The 24,353-nt window shown below is 51.4% G+C and overlaps 10 protein-coding genes across 10 annotated transcripts; 7 read left to right on the top strand and 3 right to left on the bottom strand.

Annotated features, from left to right (window-relative positions):
* Positions 1-827: 827 nt before the first annotated feature.
* Positions 828-1,261, top strand: CCOS01_12520 (uncharacterized protein; the record flags this gene model as incomplete). The annotated part of the gene is made up of 2 exons (XM_060460668.1): positions 828-881; positions 938-1,261. The coding sequence occupies 2 exons, from the start codon at positions 828-830 to the stop codon at positions 1,259-1,261; spliced, it is 378 nt and encodes a 125-aa protein (XP_060308716.1).
* A 450-nt stretch (positions 1,262-1,711) lies between these two features.
* CCOS01_12519 (uncharacterized protein) lies at positions 1,712-2,324 on the bottom strand (the record flags this gene model as incomplete). The annotated part of the gene is made up of 2 exons (XM_060460667.1): positions 1,712-1,880; positions 2,026-2,324. Coding segments are annotated over 2 exons (468 nt in total), but the record flags the coding sequence as incomplete, so codon positions are not given.
* Positions 2,325-5,113: 2,789 nt separating this feature from the next.
* CCOS01_12518 (uncharacterized protein) lies at positions 5,114-6,858 on the top strand (the record flags this gene model as incomplete). Its single annotated transcript, XM_060460666.1, has 2 exons — positions 5,114-5,206; positions 5,530-6,858. The coding sequence occupies 2 exons, from the start codon at positions 5,114-5,116 to the stop codon at positions 6,856-6,858; spliced, it is 1,422 nt and encodes a 473-aa protein (XP_060308714.1).
* Positions 6,859-9,022: 2,164 nt separating this feature from the next.
* CCOS01_12517 (uncharacterized protein) lies at positions 9,023-10,539 on the bottom strand (the record flags this gene model as incomplete). Its single annotated transcript, XM_060460665.1, has 3 exons — positions 9,023-9,341; positions 9,426-10,332; positions 10,401-10,539. The coding sequence occupies 3 exons, from the start codon at positions 10,537-10,539 to the stop codon at positions 9,023-9,025; spliced, it is 1,365 nt and encodes a 454-aa protein (XP_060308713.1).
* A 1,880-nt stretch (positions 10,540-12,419) lies between these two features.
* On the top strand, positions 12,420-13,630 carry CCOS01_12516 (FAD binding domain-containing protein; the record flags this gene model as incomplete). The annotated part of the gene is made up of 3 exons (XM_060460664.1): positions 12,420-12,491; positions 12,699-12,851; positions 12,914-13,630. The coding sequence occupies 3 exons, from the start codon at positions 12,420-12,422 to the stop codon at positions 13,628-13,630; spliced, it is 942 nt and encodes a 313-aa protein (XP_060308712.1).
* A 175-nt stretch (positions 13,631-13,805) lies between these two features.
* On the bottom strand, positions 13,806-14,950 carry CCOS01_12515 (oxidoreductase; the record flags this gene model as incomplete). Its single annotated transcript, XM_060460663.1, has 2 exons — positions 13,806-14,558; positions 14,618-14,950. 2 exons carry the CDS (start codon positions 14,948-14,950, stop codon positions 13,806-13,808), a joined length of 1,086 nt encoding a protein of 361 aa, XP_060308711.1.
* Positions 14,951-15,424: 474 nt separating this feature from the next.
* Positions 15,425-16,579, top strand: CCOS01_12514 (dimeric dihydrodiol dehydrogenase; the record flags this gene model as incomplete). The annotated part of the gene is made up of 2 exons (XM_060460662.1): positions 15,425-15,461; positions 15,522-16,579. 2 exons carry the CDS (start codon positions 15,425-15,427, stop codon positions 16,577-16,579), a joined length of 1,095 nt encoding a protein of 364 aa, XP_060308710.1.
* Positions 16,580-17,662: 1,083 nt separating this feature from the next.
* Positions 17,663-19,082, top strand: CCOS01_12513 (uncharacterized protein; the record flags this gene model as incomplete). The annotated part of the gene is made up of 3 exons (XM_060460661.1): positions 17,663-17,931; positions 18,000-18,063; positions 18,312-19,082. 3 exons carry the CDS (start codon positions 17,663-17,665, stop codon positions 19,080-19,082), a joined length of 1,104 nt encoding a protein of 367 aa, XP_060308709.1.
* An 817-nt stretch (positions 19,083-19,899) lies between these two features.
* CCOS01_12512 (feruloyl esterase B) lies at positions 19,900-21,697 on the top strand (the record flags this gene model as incomplete). Its single annotated transcript, XM_060460660.1, has 3 exons — positions 19,900-20,284; positions 20,365-20,500; positions 20,557-21,697. 3 exons carry the CDS (start codon positions 19,900-19,902, stop codon positions 21,695-21,697), a joined length of 1,662 nt encoding a protein of 553 aa, XP_060308708.1.
* Positions 21,698-22,279: 582 nt separating this feature from the next.
* CCOS01_12511 (NCS1 nucleoside transporter) lies at positions 22,280-24,004 on the top strand (the record flags this gene model as incomplete). Its single annotated transcript, XM_060460659.1, has 4 exons — positions 22,280-22,530; positions 22,597-22,764; positions 22,860-23,264; positions 23,314-24,004. 4 exons carry the CDS (start codon positions 22,280-22,282, stop codon positions 24,002-24,004), a joined length of 1,515 nt encoding a protein of 504 aa, XP_060308707.1.
* Between the last annotated feature and the right edge of the window lie 349 nt (positions 24,005-24,353).

Below are 24,353 nucleotides of genomic sequence, written 5' to 3'. Positions count from 1 at the left end.
TTTGACCTTCATTCTTTACTGAAACAGCGTACCTGAAACCGTCGTCGATCCGTAGTGGCCTCGTTTCTGCGAAATCTCCCCAAAATGCCCGCCACGAGTCAGTCTTCAGACGGCGACAAAACATCAGACTACGCCTCGGTTCATCTGTGTTCAACGAAAGCATTTCGTTGACTCGATTTTCAAGATGCACCAGGACGCAGTCCGGCTGAACGCTGGCACTTTGAGTTCAAGGCGGAGAGTCCAGTGTTCGGGAGATCGTCCAAGTGGGTTGATGTAATTGAGTCAGTTACGCTTGAGACATTCATTGCATGCCATGCCCCTTTTCCATGTTATGCCGAATGAATGGATTTGCCGTGAGGATTGAAGTCTCAGCCACACAGTATAACGTCAAATTGTCTCCCAATAGCTTGGAAAGCCTCCGGCGACAATTGCCATTAAACTTCACGCTATTTCGAAGAATTTACCGGCATTACGCTGTATGTTTCCACGATTATTGACCCAGTCGTAGCCAAGATCGCCTACAATGCACGGTGCCGTACGCGTTCCTCCCACCAATACCGTTTCAGCGATACGGCGCTTTGGCACAAGAGTGAGGCTTTCTACAAACAACTTGCGCATCGTCTCTCTGCATAGACCACTCGGGGTAGGCGCCAAGAGTCAACCCTCGTGGTTTCGTTGTATTTAGCCATCACCCTACCCGGGACTCAACCAGCTAGGCCTTGAATTGTTTGGTCCGTTTGGCAATTGTCCACTCACAATCCACTCGATTTGACATCGAACTTCTGGTAGCTGCTCCTAGCAAGAACCCACTCACTCCAATCATCATCATGAAGTTCACATCGACTCTTCTTATTCTTGCTAGCGCAGGCGCTGTAGTAGCCGTAAGTTGTGATTCCAGTCTGCTCAACCAAAACTGCCTGACTAACTCTTGTTCAAGTCGCTCCCCAATGCGGGGATGCCACTCGTTGAACGCGATGAAATTGTGGGCAAGAAGGGACTGGAGGCAACCAAGACAAACCCTCGAGTGAAGAGAGCAGACGGAACTTTCAATCTGGTTCCACGACAGACACAAACGAAGCAAGCCAGAATGGACTCGGATGATGATGATGCAGGCCCCTTCAAGGAGAAACGCGCCGAAGAAGCAGTCCAAGAGAAGCGTGACGAGCTGACGCCGACGAAAACGAACCCTCGGGTGAAGAGAGCCGATGGCACTTTCAACCTCGCTCCAAGGCAGTCTATCACAGGGAAAGCCAAGGCATAGACGTGTGGCTGGGTTGTTTTGTGGGGATATAGCTCACGTAGGCAGTTTGGGAGGCAGAGGTAATACAAGCATCAAATTCTGTACGAAGTGAAAAGCATGGGTCAGGCAAGAGACAATCTTTCTCGCGGGGTAGTAATACATGGATAAGTGACGAGGCGCGAAGCGCCGTTCGGCATGGCGTTCTTCCACTTCGCATGATCGAAGGCTGGAAAGTTCGTCAGGTTCATACTTTGGAAACCCACAAGAAGCCTCCACTACGCTATTCTCACGCCAGTAGGCACCTCCGAAGCACCACGGCAAGGCTATGCAGTACCTGGCAGAGTCTACAGTAGCTCGCGGGCATAAAAGGACCTAGAACGGACGCCGCGGCGTGAAGAGCTACGCAAACTTCGGTATCTCGGTAACGTCAATGACCCAGAACTGCGAGAGCGAGGCATTTTCGAGCTTAGGTTAAATGAGATGTAGTACTGATAATGCGGGTAAGCGCGCAAGCTTTGTCGTGTTGCGTGTCACGGCATTGATGGCATGGCGTGACCCATCACAAGCCGCTTGACTGTCAATAGTTCGTACGACGCTGTGACGAGGATGAGTCTTCAGTAGACAGCCTTCCAGAAGCATTCTGGGGAAGTCAGTTCATCTGCATAACACAGTCGGGACGAGAATAGTCTGGGTTCCCTGTCTTGAAACGGATCAATCAGAGACCATGTTCCTAGCAGAACGCACGAGCCAAGAACGCCGAGCATTTCGCAAGTTTGTGCGTGTACTTTGCCCCGGAAGACCCGGCCTGACTCGCAGCAGCCTTAAATGTGGGTGTTTGAGTCTGGCGAATGATATTAGTGATGGGTAAGTCCGTTTCGGTGTAGTAAATCTGCCTCGTAAGGCTGGGGAGGGTTGGTTGAACGCCACCAATTATTTGATGATGATGTAGCGACCCTTCCGCGCGGCTATGTGTATTGTGGGTGACACAAGCGGTTCGATTTCTTGATACTGGAATGAGAGAAGGATGTTCAGAACACGGGGTCAAGAAGATATTTTCCAGCGAATTCCAGTCTCTCCGAGCGGCCTCCGATGGGCTACATCGAAACGGCCCCCAAATGGGGGCTGAGAAGCTAATCTGGTGGCTGCGATATTTGGCTGTGTGTGCCAGGCACTGTGCAAGAAAGACGTGAGGGGGTTCAGGGAAGCAGATCCTACAGCCTTGCGGGAATTCTCGCGGTCAGCTGGTCGGGAGCCCTCCGGCCACCTATTTCTCGGAGATCCGGGGGTGAGATAATCAGGTCGTGTGAGGAGGCATGATGCATCGCAACATCGATACAGATCCTGTTGATTCAGCTCAGGTGGAAGTGGAAGTAGTCGACCTCCGGATACGCAATTTTTACCGCGTCTATCGCTAGGCAACTGGTGGCGAGTTTAATATGACTGTAATGACTGGATTCAAAGAAGCGAGCCGGCGAAGGATCGGAGGTAGTCCTTGAGAGTGCCTGGATGCGTTGACGCGTCTGGTGTGGTGGGTGTCTTGAGGTGACGCGGGCCACGAGCCAATGAGTGATGAGCCTGCCATGTACGAGAAGCTGGTTGTGGACAAGTCCTATGAGCCTAGAACCTCGACCAATTCGTTTTGTAACAGGCTGTCAAGACCCAGCAGAGATGGCTACAAACAGGTGGGAATCTGAGCTCTGTCAAGATGACGGCCGTCCAGGCAGACGTTTAAGGTACTGAGATACGTACCTTCGGTAAGTCTAGGGTGAGCCGCATCGGGTGACCTCGAGCCCGTATTAGTCATCAAGGGAATCTGGGGAGTTTTGTTCTTACCTAAGGCAGAATGCGACTGGTGCCTGCTGGCGGCGGTTGGATTCGGAAGGTGAAAACTGGAAGGGAGCGGTGTGGACATGATGAGGTACGTATCGTTGTCTCCAAGAGTTTGTGCGACGGCCCGGGGAAAAAACAGGTGGTCGGAGCTTTCACCTCCCAGCAGCTTCCATCCAATTCCTCTCCCCCTCAATGTCAACTCCAACTCCAATTGCTGCTGCCACGATGTAATGCGCTGCACTGCGACACGATTCGATGCGATGGAATCGATTGAGCCTCTCGGAGCACTTGCAGACCTTGCAGAGAAACGCACCCCGCTCCCCTCGTCATTGTTTGAAGTGATGAAATGTCAAGCTTCTTTTGCTATCCACCTTCACGAAACAAGGCCTGGCTGCATCGGTTGGTCCGACTGAGAAGCAGGCTGTGGTGGCTGTGTGCACCTTGAACAAATCTGGTGCCGTTAGTGACCAGCACAGCCGTCTCACTCGCATACTAACACTGCCAAACCATGCCAGCATGCTTCTTTCCGCAGCCAAGATTCCGACTGAACTGGCGGGACGAACATGACGCTTTCCTGGTACTGGACCGGTGCGCGCCACGGGACGAGCATCGTCACCAACCTTGTCAAGCCCTCAGTGGCTCCCCTTGCAGCCTACGATCCTTCGACGGCGACAACGAAAGCTATCGTTGATAGTTCCCGCGAGGTGGAGTTTATCGAATTGGCCCGCAGCCACTTGGCCAGATTCCAGAGTCCGATGATCGACTGCTTCAATTGTGGCCTCATGCACACCAGCCCATCTGCAAGTCAACTAAGTGGACCTGGTCCTACCGGCCACTCAGAGAAATCGCATTGTAGCGTCGCGCAAGAAGACGAACAAAGAGCTTGCATGAAAACCTTGCGAGGCCGAAGTGACTCAGGTGTCATTCGCCAAGTTTAATTGGGATGATTGGCTAATGCATCACCGATTCTGAACAGAGTGAACAAAGAAGATCGTTGCGACTCGAGCACCACGGCGGCTGTCGCTTATTCGGAAACGATGTTGATTTCTCGATAATCAACATCTTCAGGTCGGGCCTGGCCAACACGGGCCAAATCTGCAGTCGAAATGTTTCGATTGCCGCTGTCCATGTCACCCTGGCTTTCCCCAACGGCGCGCGCAAGGTGCCTCTCCCCGCGTCGAATAGATGAAGAACCGGGGGAAAACACTTTGGCACTTAAGTGGTGGCATGAGGGATGGTACCGAGTTGGGAGCCAAAATAGCATCATATCGCCCAGATTATTGTTTCGCGGCTTTCCCACTCAAAAGTCCGGATTCGTCATCTTCTACACGAGGCTGCGACATCGCCAGACCTCCACGGTGACCATCCACAACCTCTACCCAGATGAAAAAAAAATAGAGACGCTGACCACCAGCCAGTCGGTTCCCTCTCCATCCTACGGTGAGCCAGATACCACTACATGGAATCAACATCGCGGCGCAATTTACACGAGCCGCATCCACAGCACTCAACCACACCCTCATGCGCAAGGCCGCATAGCTGGGAATTGAGGACTACTCTCAGACACATCAGAAGAACACAAGAAAGCGCCACTTGTGCGCCCTCAAGCCTGTCACGACTGTCGAACTTCCTTGGCTCCCTCCAGCGCCCTCATTTTGACGGCTTATGGTGGCCCACCCTGGCAACGTCCCAAAAGTCACCTCCCGTGCACCGCCTCTAGTACCAGTAGGCCTCCCCCAAAAGAGGCTGTGCGATATTTCCAGAGGTATTTTCCCAGCGGAGGAATGCGGGCAAGAGACAGAAGGGAAACTTGAGCTCTTTCGGAAACGTTCAGCGAGGGGAACCATCCTAGGCCGAGGACTCCAACGACCCTCCCCTCCCAAGAAAGAGAAACACCCCTGCGAGCACCGAGCACGAAAGAGGCCTAGCGGCCAAGAGCAAAGACTCATCGGCCTCTAGCGATGCGTGTGAAGGCAGCAGTCTGACAGGGGAGGGGGCATGGGCCAGGCGCAATCCACCCTCACAAGGCCTCAAATCTCCACAATGCCACGGCCTGCAGCACCTTTGGCTCACGATACTTGGGTCCTCCGCCGTCTTTTGCGGCTGACGCTGGGTACTAGCGACTTGCTGCCCCTGGTCTGCCATGCCACCACCATTAGAACGCGCTTCTTCGTCTCAGACGATATAATTCAGACGCGGAATCTCTTCGAGACAACTTGTTCCCACGCTGCTCAACATCTCCACTTGGACTATTTACACTTTGCCAAACGCTTCCCGCACTTAGACAACAGGCGCTACCCCAATCTATCATACCTAGTCGATCCATTCTCTATACTTAGGCAGAACCTTTTTGAGAATCTTCAACACCTGACTTCTTGAATCCTTCCTAAGCTGGTATATAGTCTCTCATCCTCGCTTGCATCTTCTCCTGAAAGATCACCAACTCACACCACCAACAGTCAGACACAACACAATTTCGATTCACTACAAGCTCCAACATACCACTTCAACTTCACCCCAACAACACCGACACGTTGTCTTCCTATCACCACCCCGAAGCTCACTATATCGACAACACCATTGTCTATAAGTACAGGTCTCGTCGTCCAGCCAACTCCAATCGAGAATATCAACGCCCACCAACACTCTCGAGGACTCTTTCCTCTACCCAATCGACCACACCCGCGAGACGAGTTCCATTCGTTACGCAGGTAGTTCAACCCTCACCACCAACCCCGCGCACGCTGCGCCCTCATACGTTTACACAAGACACAATGTGCACCACCGACGTTTACACCTACGTCTACCCCGACGGCCGGAGGGCTGAGGAACAGCAACCCACCTTTTGCTCTGCTTCCCGCAACGGCCGCCTTTGCGCCAACCCTGTCATCTACAACCACCCGCCGCGTCAAGTCGGCTACCCCTCACCAGTGCCCATGTATGCTCCTGTCGGACCAGCATACCCATTTCCTCAGCAAATGCCGCCCTCTCCTCCCATGAGCTCACCACGCGGAACTTCCTCGGGCAATGAAGGAGGCCGCGCTCGTCGCGAATCTTCTTCGAGCGAGAGAAAGCACCGCCAATCCGGAGTATACGTGAACGGCCAAAGGATATTGGACCTCAACCGCAAGCACCGGTCACGTAACGAGCGCATCGTGATTGTCGACTCTCCACCCACCCCGCGCACACCACCAAAGCAATTCGCTTCACCTTACACCGCGCCGCCTTCACCCATTGCAGGCGGCGAGAACCCTCAGTTCCGCTACAGCCACGTCCGCCGCGACTCTCTTCGCCCTGTCATCGTCGATGAGCGCCCGCGGTCCAAGGTCGAGATTGAGGTTATCGACAACAAGCACCGCCGCCACCACTCTTCTGAATCGCGCCACAGCTACCACAGCGCCGACGAGGAGGAGCGCCGCCGCCGTCACCGAGATCACAAGGAGCGTGAAGAGCGCAAACGCCAGGAGGAGGATCGCCAAGTTAAGAAGCAACTACGCATCGCTGAGCAAAACGCCAAAATTGCCAGCCGCACCGCCGTACCCGTTCCTCCCGCTCCTTTGAACCGCACCTCTACTGGCTACGGTTCCAGATACCAAGAGGACTTGTTGGCAGATGCTCTTCGCCGTATGGAAGTTGTCGACCATCTCACGGCAAGAGCTGAGGATGAGGAAGAAGCCCAGCGCCGCCGACTCATGGAGCGGATGACACCCCACCGCCGGGCTACCGTGGGGCCGGGTACACGGAGGCACCGCGTTCTCTACGACGATGGTCTCTGGCGATGGGAGTAAACGACTGCTAGGATGAATGGATTTCCTGCTTCATGTTGTTTGTTTATCCATTATCGATATGCGAGCTCTGCGCTTGATCGTTTTCTTGGAATTGTATAGATAGCCAGCGTTTCTTGATTTACATGCATGTACATATACCACGGGGGGAGGGATCGCCGGGAGAGCGATGGGAAGATACCACCACAACAGAGGACATGGGGACAACCATTAGATAGTCATTGAATCAGTAAAACACAGTTATGATTCATATCTCTGCTCCTTTCTTACCGGCTATGATCTTCTTTTGGTGATGCAGTATCTTTGCGGTACATTTTCTCGTGATGGACAATCGCCGTCGCGGCCTTGTGATCGCATGCGCCTGCATGTCTCACTCCTGCCCTGGTCCCTCCTCGGATCTTGGAGGACTCGGCAACATCGAGTAGGCGACACTGCCGTGTTTTGCTTTCCTCCCATCCCACCCTTTTCGGAGAGAGATTACGAGACGAGACATCTGCAAGCTACCCTTATCCGTGGCGTTTTCCTGTTCGTTCACCTCGAAACATTGTTGTTGGAGACATGCATGGATGATGAGAAGAGGTGGATGGGTGTCTGTGGCGGGAGGTTGCGATGGCCTGAGTCAAGACACCCACCCACTTACACGCGGAAGGGACTGATAGATCGCTAGTGGGCTCTGCATTTACAATGGATTCCCCAAATCTGAGGTGGACATCTTTTGGTTGCATGATGCTTGCCGCGCAATGCGAATATGCGCATTGCCAGTACGGAACTCTGGAAATTGGGGTGTCACCGCAAGGACTCTTCTTTTCCTTCTCACAGCGGGGTGGGACGTTGCGCAAATCTTCGCACCGCGGGGTCATTTCTGCCTGGACCGAGAGGGCGCGATTGCAGTCACGACTCCTTTACAGCTTCTCAAGCAGATGTACAACATCGCCAAGACCAACGGATCCCTTGCGGAAGAAGAATGACAGGAAGACCCTACGGATTACGGTCGCGCTTGCGGGGACTAGAACAGGCAACGCCAGGCAGTCCCGCCCAGTCGGCACGGGCTTTCGGGGGGGTAAGAAGCAGTTCACGGGTCATCCCTGTTGGCTGGGGGGGTTCTTGGAGACGGCGGGACGGGTCGCTGGGGTGTTTTGGTGTGGGAACGAGTCACCGAGTGACATTTGCACACCTTGTCACCGAAGGCGCCGATGTCGGTGTATTTCGGTCAAGTGTCTGCCGGCGGGGTAATGGCCGATGGCGGGGTTAATCATGTGTTTACGCTTGTTTATGACCAGATCCTTGCTCTTTGTCTCTTGCTTCGCTTTCTATGCTTCTATGAAATATGAACTTGTCTATGATGAGCGGAATCTCGCGAAACCCGTCACAAAGTTGAAAAAGTTGCACTTTCGGAGACTGAGGCCATTTCGCCTCCCTGCCAATTACCCCACCTACGTACTCCGTGCCACCATCTCTGTTCCTACGGGCTTGGTAGGGGAGTGGGGTCATTCGCCTGTCCACCAACCAGAGACTAAAGACTGGTTTTTGACTTGTGTCCTTCGTTCCGTTCCCGTGGGGAGTCATTGCGGCGTGGGAAAGGCGAAGCTTCCGAGCCAAGTGGTGACACATTCTGGCGGTGAAGAAAGGGTTTTGTGGTGGTGTGCTCGGTGTTGATCGCCTGGTCTTTGAGGATTTGGTACATGATGCAGGGTACCTATTTTCTGTGACTTTTTTGGGACGTATTTTTCGATTTGGATGCACGGAGTAGAGTGAGCCCGAATAGGGAATGCGCATTTTCTTACACCGAATACGGAGCTGCCTTTCTAGGTACTGCGGTCTTAGGATCATCATGACCAGACCACCAACTATCTGATATATAGCGATTGAATGTTGTCCTCCGGTACTTACTGGGACCTTAAAGACCGGGAATACTATATTAAACAGCGGAACTCAATATAAAGTCATCCTAGGTCATTGAAAAGATACACTACCCAGGACTCACAACAGAGTTCCCTCTGGGCGGAGACTGAATGACGACTAGGTGCAACATGCAGCATCAGAGATACTAAAGCTAGCATGTATAATCAGGACAGATAGTGATCCGAACGGCCACTTACTGAATCTACTAGAGTTACGATTCATCTACAACAATGGAGCGCCTCGATGCTACAGTTCTAACCCCGATTCAAGAGTACCAGTCTCCCTCATCATCGTCAATCGACTCCCCCATGTCAGACTTGTGCAGCAACTCCTGAACCGTCCATAGCTTGAAGGGAAACCCGGGCACTGTGTTGGTATTCTTGAACTCCTTCCCATGGAGTAGATGCGCTGCGCAAGCTTCGTAGTTGTCGTACGCATATTGTTCGGGATCATGCTTCAACAGCCACGATCCTGTAAACTTCGCGATGCTGCGGGGGTTCTTCGCAGCTTCATCCCAGTTGGTGTGATGGAAGACCTCTCTGGACTTGAAACCAATCTTCTGGGCGCAAGCGGTTCTCTCGAAACTAGATACAGCCGTCTCATAATCAGTAAAATGACCACATATACCAAGGTTATTGATGTATGGCGTGAGGAAGAAGACAGCTTACCGGAGTTTGTTATGCACCTTGGTTGCCAAAGCAGCAGACACCTTGCCGCCCATCTTGAGACAAGCAGCAAGAGAAAAGGCATCTTCCAGAGCAGTAGTAGCGCCGAACCCAGAAGAAGGCAGGAACGAGTGCGCCGAGTCGCCGCATTGCACCACTCGCCCTCCGTCCGACACCCACTTCGGCTGGGGATCACGGAAACGCAGCTTCCAGTCGGTAGCCTGGTTATTGGGTGTCGACTTGATGACCTCGTGCACGATGGGCGCCCATCCCTCGACGTACTTGAACGCGCCAGTCGAGTCGGCGATACGGTTCCAGTCTTCCACGGCAGCGTCTTCGTCTCTGTGCGTCAGGCCCCAGCAGAACTCGGTCGGCGATAAGCCGGTGAAGAAGTGTGCGCCGGGACCAATGTGGAGGGACGTCCACTCCCGCTTATCCTTGAAGAACTCTGCAATAGCAGGTACTTTGAGCGCCTCTTCGGCTCGGTAGCTAGCTCTGTACAGGGCAAAGCCGGAGCTGATGGGCTTCTCCTTGGTGCCGGTCACGATGCCCCAGGACTTGGATCCTACGCCGTCTGCTGCCACGACGATGTCGGCGGTAAGTTTGCTCCCGTCGGTGAGGACCACGCCGCCGAGCTCCTTGGTCTCGAAGAAATCCTCAACCTCTTTGCCTGTTTCGATGGGGATGCCAAGTTCGGTGGCGTAAGTCAGGAGGAGGAGATAAAACTCGCGTCGGCTGACGGAGATCGTGGGGAGATGGGGGTTTCCGAGCCTGGTTCCGAACAACTTCTCGCCACTGAATTTGAAGAATTGGAACTCGGCCGAGATGGCGCTCTTGTTTAGCCTCTCCATGAACCCGGGCCATTTCGAGGGCGTGTGCAGTCCGGGAGACTGGATGAAGAAGATTTCACCTGCGAATCAAAGTAGGTTTCTGGTCAGAATATTGTCTCTGGAAAGTGAGCGAATAGGTAATGCTTACCATAGTCTCCCGGGTCTATGCGCTTCTCCAGAACCTTGACGCTATGTCCTTGGCGATGAGACTCGATGGCGAAAGCCAGACCAGCAATTCCGGCGCCGACAACCAAAATCGAGATGCCTGTATCAGAAAGACGTTCCATGATGTTAGGAAATGCTCTTTTTGTCGGATGAACCAGGTTAGAACTTTCGCGGCCAATAGGTGCTATGCATATAACTTCAATCGAGTTGAAAGAACCAGAGAACTGTGCGTTGATGCAGAGATGAAGGAGCAGTCTCTGTTCATGCTAAAAGTAGTTCATCTTGAGGTGATTGAATCATCACCCTGTCTTAGCAGAACGGCGGTCGAAAAGTCCGCGCCTTGAGACATGAAGTTTCGGACATTAACGAAATTTCAATTAGACCGAATGTCGATGCTGAAGAATAGGAGGGAATAGATTTAACCTAGCCCCTCGATAAGATCGTGTTACATCTAACCCCACGTAGTCTGAATTGTGCCGCGTCTGTAGAGCTAGAAGTAAGGCTACTTACTCGCTACTGGCCCAATCAGCTGTAGTGTGCGAGCAATTGGATTAGAGATAAAGTCGGTATTCGGGGCTGTTGTCCTTCCGTGACCCGTTCAAAACTCTCCGTAGTTTTCGTATGGATTGCCGACTAGCCTTTTGATTTCGTAGTAGACGTATGCTCGCGTTTCGTCGTTATAGAGGGCCGCTGAGTCAGCTCGCGATTCACCGGCGGTAGATTGTACGACTCCTAGTCGTTACACTAGACGAACACCTAATGCTTAGGGGTCAGGCTCCAGGAGCGGATATCGGCAGGGGCGTCATACAGAAGCCCTAAACTTAGAATTAATTCGCTCGGTCGTTTTGTCAAATTAGGAAAGCTAACCCATCCAAATGGTGCGCCCTCGGGGTTTACCACCTCAGTCAGGTAAGAATGTGCGTATATCGTCTTCTCCACGAAACGATACGCGCCTTCTTAGAATCATAGTAGCCCCTTAGTGTTGACGTTGAAAAATATGTTATTTCATTAAACGCATCAGCGCGTGAGGATAAATGGATGACGAAGATCGGTGCTACTCGAGGACCGATGTCCGGGAATGACTCTGTCTCTCCTCAACAGCTTGAGCCACCTTCCGATAGGTATCCCCGTAGAGCCGGTTTTTGATCTTCAATCGCTTTAAACTGCCCATTTACTATGACTCGCGGACATGAGCGGAGTTGCGTCCTTGATGGGTGCGATTTCCAGCTCTTACAACCTCTATTGTCTGCTGCCCGACAGCCCGGTTGGCGGTCGTTCATCTCGATTGTATTCCTCTCAGCATCTCCCCCAAAGTTTTGTTATAGGGCATACCCATGTAAACCCCTAGTCGGCTCCCAAAGCACATTGAGACCTTCTTAGAAGTAGAACGCTTCTCGGTCATCATGCAACGCTATACCGGAATAGCTCGAGGGTGACGGAAAACCTCGAGTTGCTGATTGATTCCATGATCTTCACGGGCAAATGACCTTCAACACCTTGCCTAATTCACCCCTTTGGGCTTTGGGTACCGCTGTTGAACAGAAAGTCGTCTAAAATCGTCAATAAAATATCCGTCAGCCAAGGCAGTTGCGTGGGTTGAGGAAGTAACCCAAATTGGATTTCTCTCAAAACCTACATGCAGACTGAGGCGAAGGCTTTTAATTTTCTTTGCGGAAGAGAGTAAATTCCTGTCTATATCTCTCGCTTACCCAAATTTGCGGCACTGGTGGTCCTGAACCATATGCTGCTCGGTGGCGTAGTAATATTGGAAGCCCCTTGCCCGGTCACCTGATCGACTGAAGAGTCCTTTATTGGCAGAAAATTGACATGTTGGCTGCGAGCATATGCAGGCTGTACTTGTCCGACCTGAACCCGGGCTGAGAAGCGTTGGGTTTGATGTACATAAACCAAGCTTCCCATGCGGGGAACATATCACATCGTAATTAACGGATTCAAACACGCCGAAAGGACCCTAGGTTCGCTCCAGCTAGAATCTCAGAACATGGGACTCAAAGATCTCAACTGCGTGTTGGCACTGCTCATCAGTCTGGGAGGTCGTGAGAACACAGTTGACGTAAGCGGCCTTCTTCTGGGGGGTGGTAAGTCATAAGACTCCGAATCTACCAGTATGCGATCCTAATTGGTTCATTACAGGCTTTTCTTGGTTTTCTGGCGAAGTTGGTTTCGCTGCAGATAATGTGGCCGAGTATGAGGTAGAACCAAATATTTTACCCCTGCTTTGGGCAGTACGCGTAGTGGACGCTTACCAAATGTTTTTCAGGTCGTTTTAGCCAGCGGCAATGTTATCAGAGCTAGTCAACACGTGAACTCTGACTTGTTCAAAGCTCTCAAGGGCGGAGCGTGTAATTTTGGCCTGGTCGCCAAATTCGTGCTCAAAACCTTTCCCTCTCGCAACCTCTATGGCGGGGTCATGGTATTCCCTTGGGCACAGAAGAATGCCATCGTGCAGAAGTTTGTGGAGATGATTGACGGCAGATGATTGACGGCAACACCAACGGACACCCCGAAGATACTGGGTTCGCAGCTGCTGCGTGGAGTCTAAGTGGTGGGAAGAGAATGTCTTTCGTTGTCGCTAACATTGAGGGGCAATCCAACTCAACGGCTTTCGCGGGACTTGTAATTCTGTCTCCCGTGGTCGACGTGCGGGCAAACCTCCCAGTGACCAGCATTGCTGCCCAAATCACGCCGCCGAGTGGCGAGTACCAGGTTTGGAGCACTCTGGCTTTTCACAACACACTTGGCATGGGCCGCAAGATTCTAGCATCATTCGACGCCGTTATTGAAGATATTCAGGACAAGGTCCAGGATGGCGACGACTTCAGAATCGTCTACCTCCTAAGGCCGTTTCCGACCCTGTTCTCAAACTACGGCGACAATGTTCTTGGTCTTGACGAAATCCACAAGAAGAACTCTATTTTTCTCAGCATCCAAGGAATTTTCCCTAACATGAAATATGTTGGGCTATTGAGACAGAGGCTGAAAGAAGCGACTGCAGACATCGAGGCTTATGCTAGAGCTACTGGCCAACTGATCCCCTACCTATATCTCCACTACGCGGGTCAAGATCAGAGACCATTGGCGACGTATGGTGAAGACAACATTCGGTTCCTGAAAAGAGTTGCGGAGAAGTACGATCCCGGACAGTTCTTTCAGTACAGCGTGCCGGGAGGATTTAAGATTAAGGATGTATGAGGGCTTACGGCATCGGGACTATCACAACCTGCCGTATGATTTAAGAAAGTAGTATTGTGATGTGGGCACATGAATTTGGCGAAAAGATCTCGTTTGAGGGCTTTCAGAAGTTTTATTGTCATCAGTTGCCAGTTACCGGATGGATTTAGGCGTTGATTTAGTGATTGGTGTCGCTCTACAGCTGGGCACTTGCATTCGGGCCCGTCAACTGACCTTGTCGGTCAAAGAAGAGCTTCTGACCAGTCCTCAAGCTTTCCTGTAGGCCTGAGGCGATCCTCAGTGACGTAAGAGCCGATCTGAGTGGGATTGGCAGTGGCTTGTCGTCCAAAATAGCATCAACGAACGCATTCGCTTCCACAACGAATGCCGAGATGAATCTATCGTACCAAGAGTTCGTCGGTTCAATCTTGACATAGCCATCAGTATCGCAAATCTCTACTCGATTCTTTCGCGGCACAGCATTGACTGTCAATTTGCCTGTCGTACCGAATATCTCAGTGACGCTGTCATAACCGTGCGATGAGCTTCTCGAGTGGTAGAAGTGAGCCATCTTTCCGTCCCAGAACTCGCACACCCCGATCGCGTTGTCCGCATCGCCAGTCTTTTCAAGATCTGGGAAGAAGGAGGTTGTTCCAATGGCAGAGACAGATTTGGGGACGGAATCCTCGCCCAAGAACATCAGTGACAGGTCAATTTCGTGAATGGCGCAGTCAAAGTAGATGCCACCAGAGTCCCTGAGGTACTGATGAAAGAACGGACTCTGGTCAAGCTTCTCACAGCCATGAGACCTGAAAACGAACGGCTTGCCAATGGCACCTGATTTGACTTTGTCGTGCGCATCCTGGTAGCTGTCGTCAAAACGGCGGGCGAACGCGACCATGGCTTTCGTCTCTGGCTTTGCTTCCACATGTTCGCAGAGGGTCTCAAGCTAGGTGAGAAAGCGTTAGCACAAATGGAGAAGGAGATAACAATGACAACGTCAGGTACCTCTGAGATAGACTTGCAGATAGGTTTCTCGCATAGAACATGAATCCCCTTATTGAACGCAGACAGTGTCTGTGAGAAATGTAGCTCGGTAATAGAGGAGATGATGACAGCCTCAAGCCCTGGCGTCTCCATCATCTCTTCGAATGTGGGATAAGTCTTGACACCATGCGGCTGAAGATGCTGTTCGGCCCAGTCGAGATCAGCTTGAGCAGGAGAGCAGGCGCATAGAAGTCTGGCTCGCGGGACTAGGTTCAGAATATTGAGGGCATGCTTCTGCCCCATACGTCCGATGCCAACAACACCCACATTGAGGATCTTGGGTGACGAGGTCATGTTGTCAAATTCTTCGAGATACAATAGAGTGATCTGAATTTAATTTCATGAACAAAATTTTGGGGATGTCGCTGTGAATAGACGGATTAGCTCGCTTGTGGTCGTAATGATCGTGTTGTGACTTTTGCTGGCGATGTTACGAGAGGTTATACTTGTGAATATGGAGAGCGGAAGATTATTACTGCTTCTAGCGAATGAGGGCAACCCCGGCGATTTTACACCGTATTGGTAATATGACGCTCAATAATGGCTGACGCGACGTCACAGGTGAATCCCGAACACCGATGTCATCGAGCGTTCACAGTGAGAACGTGTGTATAAAAGGTGGAAGAATGTCCTCGGGCTTGCAATTCCGTTTGGAACTTTGGATACAGCGGCTCGCGATCGAGTGTTGTCCCTGTACGCCTCTTCTCATACCCACTACCACCCAATACAGCCATACAAGTTTCCAGTTCAGCTAAACACACTTTAAAAATGTCGGAATTAACAGCGATTCGCTGGGGCATTGTTGGTAAAGCATTCCCCGCATGCTGAATTCGGGGAAAAGCACACTACTGACTGACTAGTACAGCTACCGGGATGATCTCCTCCTGGTTCGTCGAAGACCTCTTGGTCTCACGATCAGATGCAAAAGTCAAGCACATTGTCCAAGCGATTGGGAGTTCATCCGTCCAGAAAGGGCAAGACTTCTCGAAGCAATATTGCCCGAATAGTCAACCGGCTATTTATGGATCGTACGGGGAAGTTTATGCCGACCCCAATGTGGATATCGTCTACATTGGCACCCCGCACGCTTTCCACAAGCAAAACTGCCTGGATGCCATCGAAGCAGGCAAACCCATTCTTTGCGAGAAGGCTTTCACGATAAACACTCGTGAGGCAAAGGAGGTCTTTGCGCGTGCCAAGGCAAAGGGAGTCTACGTTGCTGAAGCCATGTGGCTCCGCCACCGACCTCTGGTCCAAGATCTGCAACGCATGCTTCACAAAGACAAGGTCATTGGCGAAGTTTTCCGCGTCTACTCTGAGTTCGGTCTCGGGCTAGACATCCCGAACCTCCCAGACAGCTCGCGTTATAAGCAACCTCACCTTGGTGCAGGGTCGCTATTGGATTTGGGGATCTACACTCTGACGTGGGCTATCCTAGGCTTGGACGCAGGAACTCCTGGTTCTTCTGAGAAGCCCAAGATCCTAGCTTCACAGTCGCACGATGGTTCTGTCGAGGTGACTACCAGTGTCATCCTCCACTATCCCTCTACGGGTAGACAGGGTGTTGTCACTTCAACGACAATGGCAACTGGAAACCCAGATGTGTTGGCACGCATTCAAGGAACCAAAGGCACGATTGAGGTACATGGCACCGTCCCATCTGACCCAGACTCTTTCACTTTGTACTCCACATTTGAGAGAGACCAGGTGAAGGGCATCATCGGAAGGAACGCAATCAAGACATTTGAATACAAGCCAGTCGGACGAGGGTATTACTGGGAAGCCGACAACGCTGCGTTGGATGTGCTGGCCGGGAAGTTGGAGAGTGACGTGATGCCTTGGGCAGAGACTATCCGTGTCATGGAGATGATGGACGAAATCCGACGACAGGGTGGGACTGTGTATCCTCAAGACGAGGAGTGAGGGGTATTTTCTTAAACTCAACCGTAGAATAGATAGCAAGCAACAAAGATTTGTATTTGAGGATAGCTGGACTATCCCAACTATTGCCCAGCAAGCAGTACTAAGCTTTTTGCTGACGTGGAAGCATTGTGATTCGAGGGGAATGGAGTCTGGTAGTTACTAAGTACGCACCTGGCGTACTCAGGATATACAATACCCCACTGACGCTTACATATGTGTTCAATGTCCTGGTAGTCTCTTACTCTTTTATTCGTTGTCTCTTCAATGCTCATTCTGTGAGGCTAGCTGGGCCTATATCCTCATTTTCGGCAGATCGCCTGAAGGAGCATTTGCAACTAGAAGAGTGTTATACTTGGTCTCTTCTCTCAACTAAGAACACAGACAACTAGATTGTGTGTTTCCCTACCTATCTCATGAGGCACTTGGACTTTGTGTAAGGATAAGAATTGATTTTTTATCGAGATCGCCGATGAAGGCTCTGTTTTCAGGCTCACCCGAGGTTGTCAATAACTAAACCACTTCCTTGATGAGTTAATGACCTAAGCGTCGATTAAGGAAGAATTGTATTCATTCGAGTTAATCATACTGCACGGTTTGTCTGATCGCCAGGAGCTTTTCTTGTCCTGAACTTTAACTAAGTAATCGTACCAGAAATGAAATTGCGCGATGCTTCAAGAAATCAACAAGCGTTTGCCAAGACACTCTTGAATGCAACTTGGAATCGAATCTTGGCTCACTTGAACAACAGATAGGGCTATGTTCACTCATGCATCTTGTTGTTTGTGTGAAGGTGATCCACTTGTATCAATTAGTAACTTGCGCGCGGGTGTGGTGTTCGTTATCGGCGCGGGCCGGGATTGCCAATCTGTTCCTTGGATGGCGCAATACATCAAGATGACCTGATGAACTCCAACCATTGGGCGATGCATACCTTGACTCCGGACCATAAAATGCCGCGCAATCCATATCGCTATCTCAGAGCTTCCGATGGAAGATTGCCAAGTCATCTAGTAACGAAATCATTCATCAACACAACCGATCGGCTCCTTTGTCAACATACGCTCCCACCAATTCATTATCACGATGGCTGTCAAGAATCATAGCGGGCCAAGTCCTCTGAAAGTTGCCATCATTGGTGGCGGGCCCGGAGGGTTGGGTGCCGCGATTGAGTTCGGAAAGTTGAACTATGTTGACTGGTCTCTTTACGAAAAGAAGACGCAAATCAGTGAAACTGGCGGCGGTATTAGCCTACAAAGACATACCTGGAGGCTCTTGGAGTTGAACGGGGCAGCCAGAAACATTGATCCTTTGGATTTCTTCAGATCTCCTGATGGAACCAGCGGACAGTCAAGGTAGGCGACATTTTGTGTTGTAAATAGGGAAGATCATGAGACTTACTAATACCGACTCTCCCCCACAGGAACGGAAGAACCGGAAAGCTTCTGGAACAACACCACCATCCCAAAGATACTCCGCCGCAGCAAGTAAGCTGCCGCATGGTTCGAGCTAAATTGCAGGCTGCTTTGCTCAAAGAAGTTGACCAAAGTCGTATCAAAACTTCTAAAAAGCTCGTTGATATCACGAAGTTGTCGACTGGTAGAATTGCAATCCGTTTTGAAGATGGCTTCAGCGATGAAATTGACCTACTAGTTGGAGCAGATGGCATTCGTTCGGTAAGGCTCAATCCCGTCACGATACCACTGAAGAGACAACAGAAACTAATAACACGAAGTTTGTGAGATCCTACGCTTTTCCTGAGCACAAGATTAAGTACAATGGCCAATCTGCCTATCGGACCATCATTCACAAGCCTACAGCCGAGAAGATCGAGGGTATCCCAAAGTCTCCCGTTTTCTGGCAGAACACTGGTGGAAAGTACGTGTTTACGTGTCCTCTTGGCGGAGATGACTTCGAGGTCACTGCACGCATCCGCCGGCCGATTGAAGGTCAGGAACACGTGAGCTGGGGTCGACCTTTTGACTTTTCCACCATCGCCTCAGAGTACGACGAATTTTGCGAGCCTGTCCGCAAAGTCATCCAACTTGCTGCTCAGGGCGAGACACAGGAATTTGCACTTTTCTCGGGGCCGCGACTGGAAAGCGTCGTCCACGAGGAGGCTATTGCCTTGATTGGAGACGCATCTCACCCTCTATCGGGTGCCTTTGGCGCTGGAGCCGGATTTGCTTTGGAGGATGTCTATGCCTTGACGCAAAGCGTTGACTGGCACTGGAACAACGGTGGGGACTTGTCTGCAGCTCTAGAGTTGTATGATCAGATCAGGTCACCCCATTATCGCGACTTGTACAAGGTGCTTGATGATTTTGGTGCGATGAATACTACACTGCTTTCGGAGAATCTTCCTGTCAATGAGGAGATTGAAGAGCGAGTGCGAAGGGCAGCTGAGAGTAAGAGTACTTGGATGTACCATTACGAGATAGATAAAGCTGTCGAAAAGTTGCTTGGGGCTGCCAATCAGCACGGACAAGTCGCAGCTGTGCTATGAGGTAGATTTATAATCCACTGCTAGACATCTGGTCGCAGCAATCTTCCCATCAGGACCAAGCCCATCAGGACCAAGCCCATCAGGACCAAGCCCATAAGAAGGCCGGCCACAGAGGTACCGAAACCTGGAGGGCGTACGGAACGAGGCGAATGGGGCTTTTGGTAACTGAGGAACGCGCCATAGGATTTCCGAATCCAAATTCCATCACTTGCCTACCTCAAGCGCCATCTTGATGTAAGACCACTCGGCACTTGACAGGCCGGAATATCTATGACCGAATACCAGTTGCCGAGCCTGGATGTCGGGGCGGGGCCGGCAAGAGCGGCAGGATCGGCCTCCACTCATCAGGGACTGCGGAGAGATCACCGGCAATGGTCCTTGACGAATTATGACTTAGGGTGTTTGCTGTTATCGACCAGTCGAATAGCAACTTGACTTGACAATCATACCGGCCAAAACTTCTAAAGCAGACATCAAATACATCAGACCACGCTGCTTTTGTAGTCTGCACGTTGTCAACGGAATCTGCTATCGGGATGATTCGAGAGCAAAAGAATTTCTATACAGAGCTTCGGATTCATCCTTCCCGCAAAGTAAGGTGTCCAAGCTAGCCAAGCGCTAATCTTATTGTTGTTACATCACAGTCAAAGCCCTGGCTGATCCTTGTATCACCGGGGTCGTGTAAGCTACATGTGGACTAGAGAGGTCCGGGGGCGATCTTTACCACTACATGTATGCGGGGTAACAGTCTGTTTGGTTTCCCTGTCTGCCGTGTCTCCCCAACCAGAAAACATAAGATGAGATCGGGAGCCCATTGATGGCTCCGGGACAGATACCCAGCCTGTCGGGATTCGCTTTGTTAAAGATGTTCGCGGCCGTTTCTCTAGTCATTGCCGTTTTGCTGGCGTTGGCTACGCCTTCGGAAGCGACTTTTCAGAGTGACTGCCTGGCTCTTACTCCTCAGACTACAGTGGTCAACTCGACTGCTCAGGAGATCAGTCATGTGGAGACCGGCACCAACCTCACTTTTCCAGAACAAGATCCATCATGCGGTCGCGGAAGCCAGGTGGTCCGCACTAATCTTTGTCGTGTCGCCATGAATATTACAACTTCTAGTAGATCACAGATTGTCGCTGAAGTGTGGCTACCCGAGAAATGGAATGGGCGCATGGTAACGGTCGCTGGTGGAGGGCTCGATGGGTGTAAGTAGTTGAGTCTGGGACACTGACATGGAGTGGTGGCGTTTAAATCGAGCACGTGCTAACAATGAGAAATGCGATAGGCGTTCACACTGAGGACCTTGCGTATGCTACTGCTCATGGCTTTGCTGCTGTTGGCACGAATAACGGGCATGCTGGAACGACCGGTGCACAGTTCCTCAACAATGATGATGTTGTCATTGACTTTTCGTACAGAGCGTGAGTTATCCCAGCTTCGACTTCCCAATCTACAAATCGACTGACATGCCCACCAGGATTCACACGGGCGTTCTCGCTGGGAAGAGTCTTCTCAAGTCTCTCTACAAGGAGAAAATCACGGGGTCATACTTCTTAGGTTGTTCTCTTGGAGGACGGCAAGGCGTACAAGCCGCGGACATGTTTCCCGAAGACTTCGATGGTATCGTCGCAGGTGCACCGGCAGTGGACTTCAACAACCTCTACTCCTGGCGAGCCAGCTTCTACCCTCTGACTGGTTCTGTTGACTCCAAGGATTTCATTGCTCCCGCCACCTGGAAGACGACAATCCATGATGAAGTGCTTAAGCAGTGCGACACTATCGATGGTGTTCAAGACGGCATCATAGAGGACCCCACCCTCTGTCACTTCGAACCTGGAACTCTCCTGTGCAAGTCAGACAGCGGCGACTCCAAATGCCTCACTGGCGCACAAGTCGAGATCGTGAGAAAGATCTTCAGCCCAACCAACTACACGGACGGCAAGCTTTTCTGGCCAGCCATGAATCCCGGCAGCGAAATCATCACCGCAGACGGGCTGTACAGTGGAAGCCCATTTGCTCTATCCCAGAATTGGTTCCGCTATGCGATTTACAATGACCCGAATTGGGACCCGGCTACTTACACACTCGAAAAGGACGGCATCTTTGCTCAAAAGCGGAACCCCGGCAACATCAAGACGTACCCACGGGACTTGTCGGCATTCAAGAGGAGGGGAGGAAAGTTGTTGATGTACCACGGCCAACAGGATCAGCAGATTACGAGCTTTCACACTCCCATTTTCTATGACCGCTTGGCAAAAGGCATGCATCTGAACCACACTGGAATGGATCACTTCACACGGTTCTTCCGTGTTTCGGGCCTGTACCATTGCACGACAGGACCCGGTGCCTGGTTGATTGGCCAAGGAAGCAGCGGTGGAAACTCGGCCGTCATCAGCGATAGTCTCCCATTCAATAGGACATACAATGTCCTGGCCGCCATAGTAGACTGGGCTGAGAGTGGAATCGCCCCGGACACCATAACAGGAACCAAGTTTGTCAATGACAGTGTTGGTTCGGGTGTGGACTTCCAACGGCGACATTGCAGATACCCGTTGCGAAATACCTACCGGGGTGAGGGTATGGATCCAAAACTCCCGGATAGCTGGAAATGTGTGTAGTTGAAAATCTAGCTGCGTGCAGACTCAGGAGTGAGAGAATGACATCGTATCAGCTCTTATGGACTCGATGAGGGACCAGGGCCAAAAGTTCACATGTAATAACGGTGCAACTGTCTCAGGTTGACCCTATATGTATTTGTTCCATGCCAACCAGGAGTTCCAGTAATAAGTCACATAGTAAGCTGAACAATTATAGAAGTTGATCCGAATAGGTAGATTCCATCTTGGTTCAGCCAGACGTGCACATGTCACAAAAGCCGATCCGGTCAACGTCCCGCTTGACCGGGCCGGGAATCGATCCCTTGTCAGGATCAAAGAAGCATCCAATCCAGTAAGCCAAATCCGGCCAAAACAATGGGCTTATGGAGACTTCATTAGTCAATAATTCGCCAACTAAGGCGAATTTGGGCGTAATTTGTACGCAACGCACGGACTTCCGCAACAAATTTTCATTATCTTACTTTACTTATCGGCATCGAGTCATCCTCAGTCGAAACATTTACATGACTGTTTGGTGCACCCTCTGTTTGCCTCAGCCCGACATTGAGTTGTAGCTTTGCAACCTCCGGCAAAGACATCAAAATGGCAGACAACTTGGAGAGCCAGCGTGACCGGCGCGGCGATGAAAAGCACGCAACGACAGAGAATCTTGGTGCAGATGCACAAGCAGCTTCGGCTACAGGCCGGAGCAGCAAAGGTCTGGTGCGGAGAGTGTTGATGGCTGGGCGGGTCGAAGAAGGCGGCATCGAGCCTATCCCAAGAGAAGTCCGGACGAACACCAAGTACTTCAATGCTTTCACGATATGGTGCTCTATCAACACGAACATTTTGGCGTAAGTTTTCTGGCTCTTCAAGTTTCATATGGTCCTCGTGCACACAGGCTGACGTTTGCCACTCAGTATCACGTTCGGCATGCTGGGCCCGGTCTCTTTCGGCCTTGGCCTCCGAGATTCGGCGCTCGTCATTCTCTTCTTCAATTTGCTGTCAACGCTGGCACCAGCATTCTTGTCGACGTTGGGCCCGAAGACTGGCATGCGACAGATGATTCAAGCTCGGTTTAGTTTTGGGTAAGTTGATATTCCCCCGGTCGAAAGGGCGGATCTACCTCATGATCTTGAGTTGCCCGTGGCCAACTCAAGCGTCTCAACTGACGCATTCCTAGATACTACTTCGTATACATCCCTGTCGTGCTCAACCTTGCTACTCTCACCGGCTTCTGCGTCATCATTTGTGTCGTTGGTGGGCAGTGCCTTTCAGCAGTGTCCGAAGGCGACCTTTCGACTTCCGTTGGCATCGTCTTGATCGGCATCGCGGCTCTGCTGATCTCTTTCTGTGGCTTCAACGTGCTGCACTTCTATGAGGGGTACGCATGGATGCCAGCTCTCGTAGCCATTATCATCGCGGTTGGATGTGGCGGACAGCAGTTGCAAAAGCAAGCCCCCTTTGAGCCGGCAACGGCTGCGGGAGTCCTTAGCTTCGGTGGTGTCATCGCTTCGTACATGATCCCATGGGCCTGCATCGCATCTGATCTGACAACATACTTTGACCCTACTGGCCGGACGGTCTCGTAAGTAAATGTGCTCACAGAGATGATCTCAAGACTGACTTTTCATCAGACACCGCATCTTTGCCTACAGCTACTTGGGGTTGGTTGTGCCCACGATACTGCTTATGACTCTCGGCGCGGCTATCGGTGGTGCTATGAGCAACATCCCCGAGTGGCAAATCGGCTTCGATAGCACCTTGGTCGGCGGCGTTCTCGGAGCCATGCTCTCCCCAGCCGGCGGATTCGGCAAATTCATTCTTGTCGTCCTTGCATTCACGCTGTTGGCAAACATTTCCGGCACCATGTACGCAATTACGCTGAACTTCCAGACCCTCATCCCGTCGTTCCGCCTGCCGCGGTACATTTTCTCCGTTATCGTGACCGCCATTATCATTCCGATCGCGGTCAAGGCAGCACACGACTTCTTTTTGAGTCTCGAGAACTTCATTGCCCTCATCGGCTACTGGTCTGCGTCCTTCGTCGGAATCGTGGTCACCGAGCACTTTGTCTTTAGGCGCGGTGACTCCAAGCTCTATGAGGTTGCGGTGTGGGACGTGCCCTCCAAGCTGCCCCTGGGTATTGCTGCTATCGGCGCAGCTGTGTTGAGCTTTGGTCTCGTCGTTCCTTGTATTGCCCAGGTCTGGTTTACGGGTCCCATCGCGGTCTCGACAGGAGACATTGGCTTCGAGATTGCGTTCTTCTTGAGCGCTGTCTTGTATGTGCCTCTGCGTTACGCCGAGAAGCACTACGCGGGACGGTAATGGGTTGTGATGGTTATGAAAGACAGTATAGAAATGATTTTCACTAGCTCGAGGAGGTGGAGGAGATCTGTGATCAATGCCAATCACGTTCAGGTCACGGCATTCATTTGGCTACTCCGTGTGTGTTGCACCCCTTTCGATGCTCTTCTCCGGCGCCTCATCATCCTGTCATAAACGGTACAAATTTGTACATTGAGAAACAAGCCAATACCGCGATCTTGCATTAGCATAACTTGCCAATCAAGCCTCGCCATCCATCCCCATGAAGAAAAATGCTTCCATAATCTCCCGCGGTACTTCGGATCTCATCAACCGCTCAAGCGGCTAAATGGCAGAAAACACCTCCTTT

The sequence above is a fragment of the Colletotrichum costaricense genome (assembly GCF_030867565.1).
Source record: "Colletotrichum costaricense strain IMI 309622 chromosome Unknown Scaffold_15.1, whole genome shotgun sequence".
Classification (NCBI taxonomy): Eukaryota; Fungi; Ascomycota; class Sordariomycetes; order Glomerellales; family Glomerellaceae; genus Colletotrichum; species Colletotrichum costaricense.
Note: the sequence above shows the minus strand (reverse complement) of the source record. Positions and strands in the feature narration are given on the sequence as shown.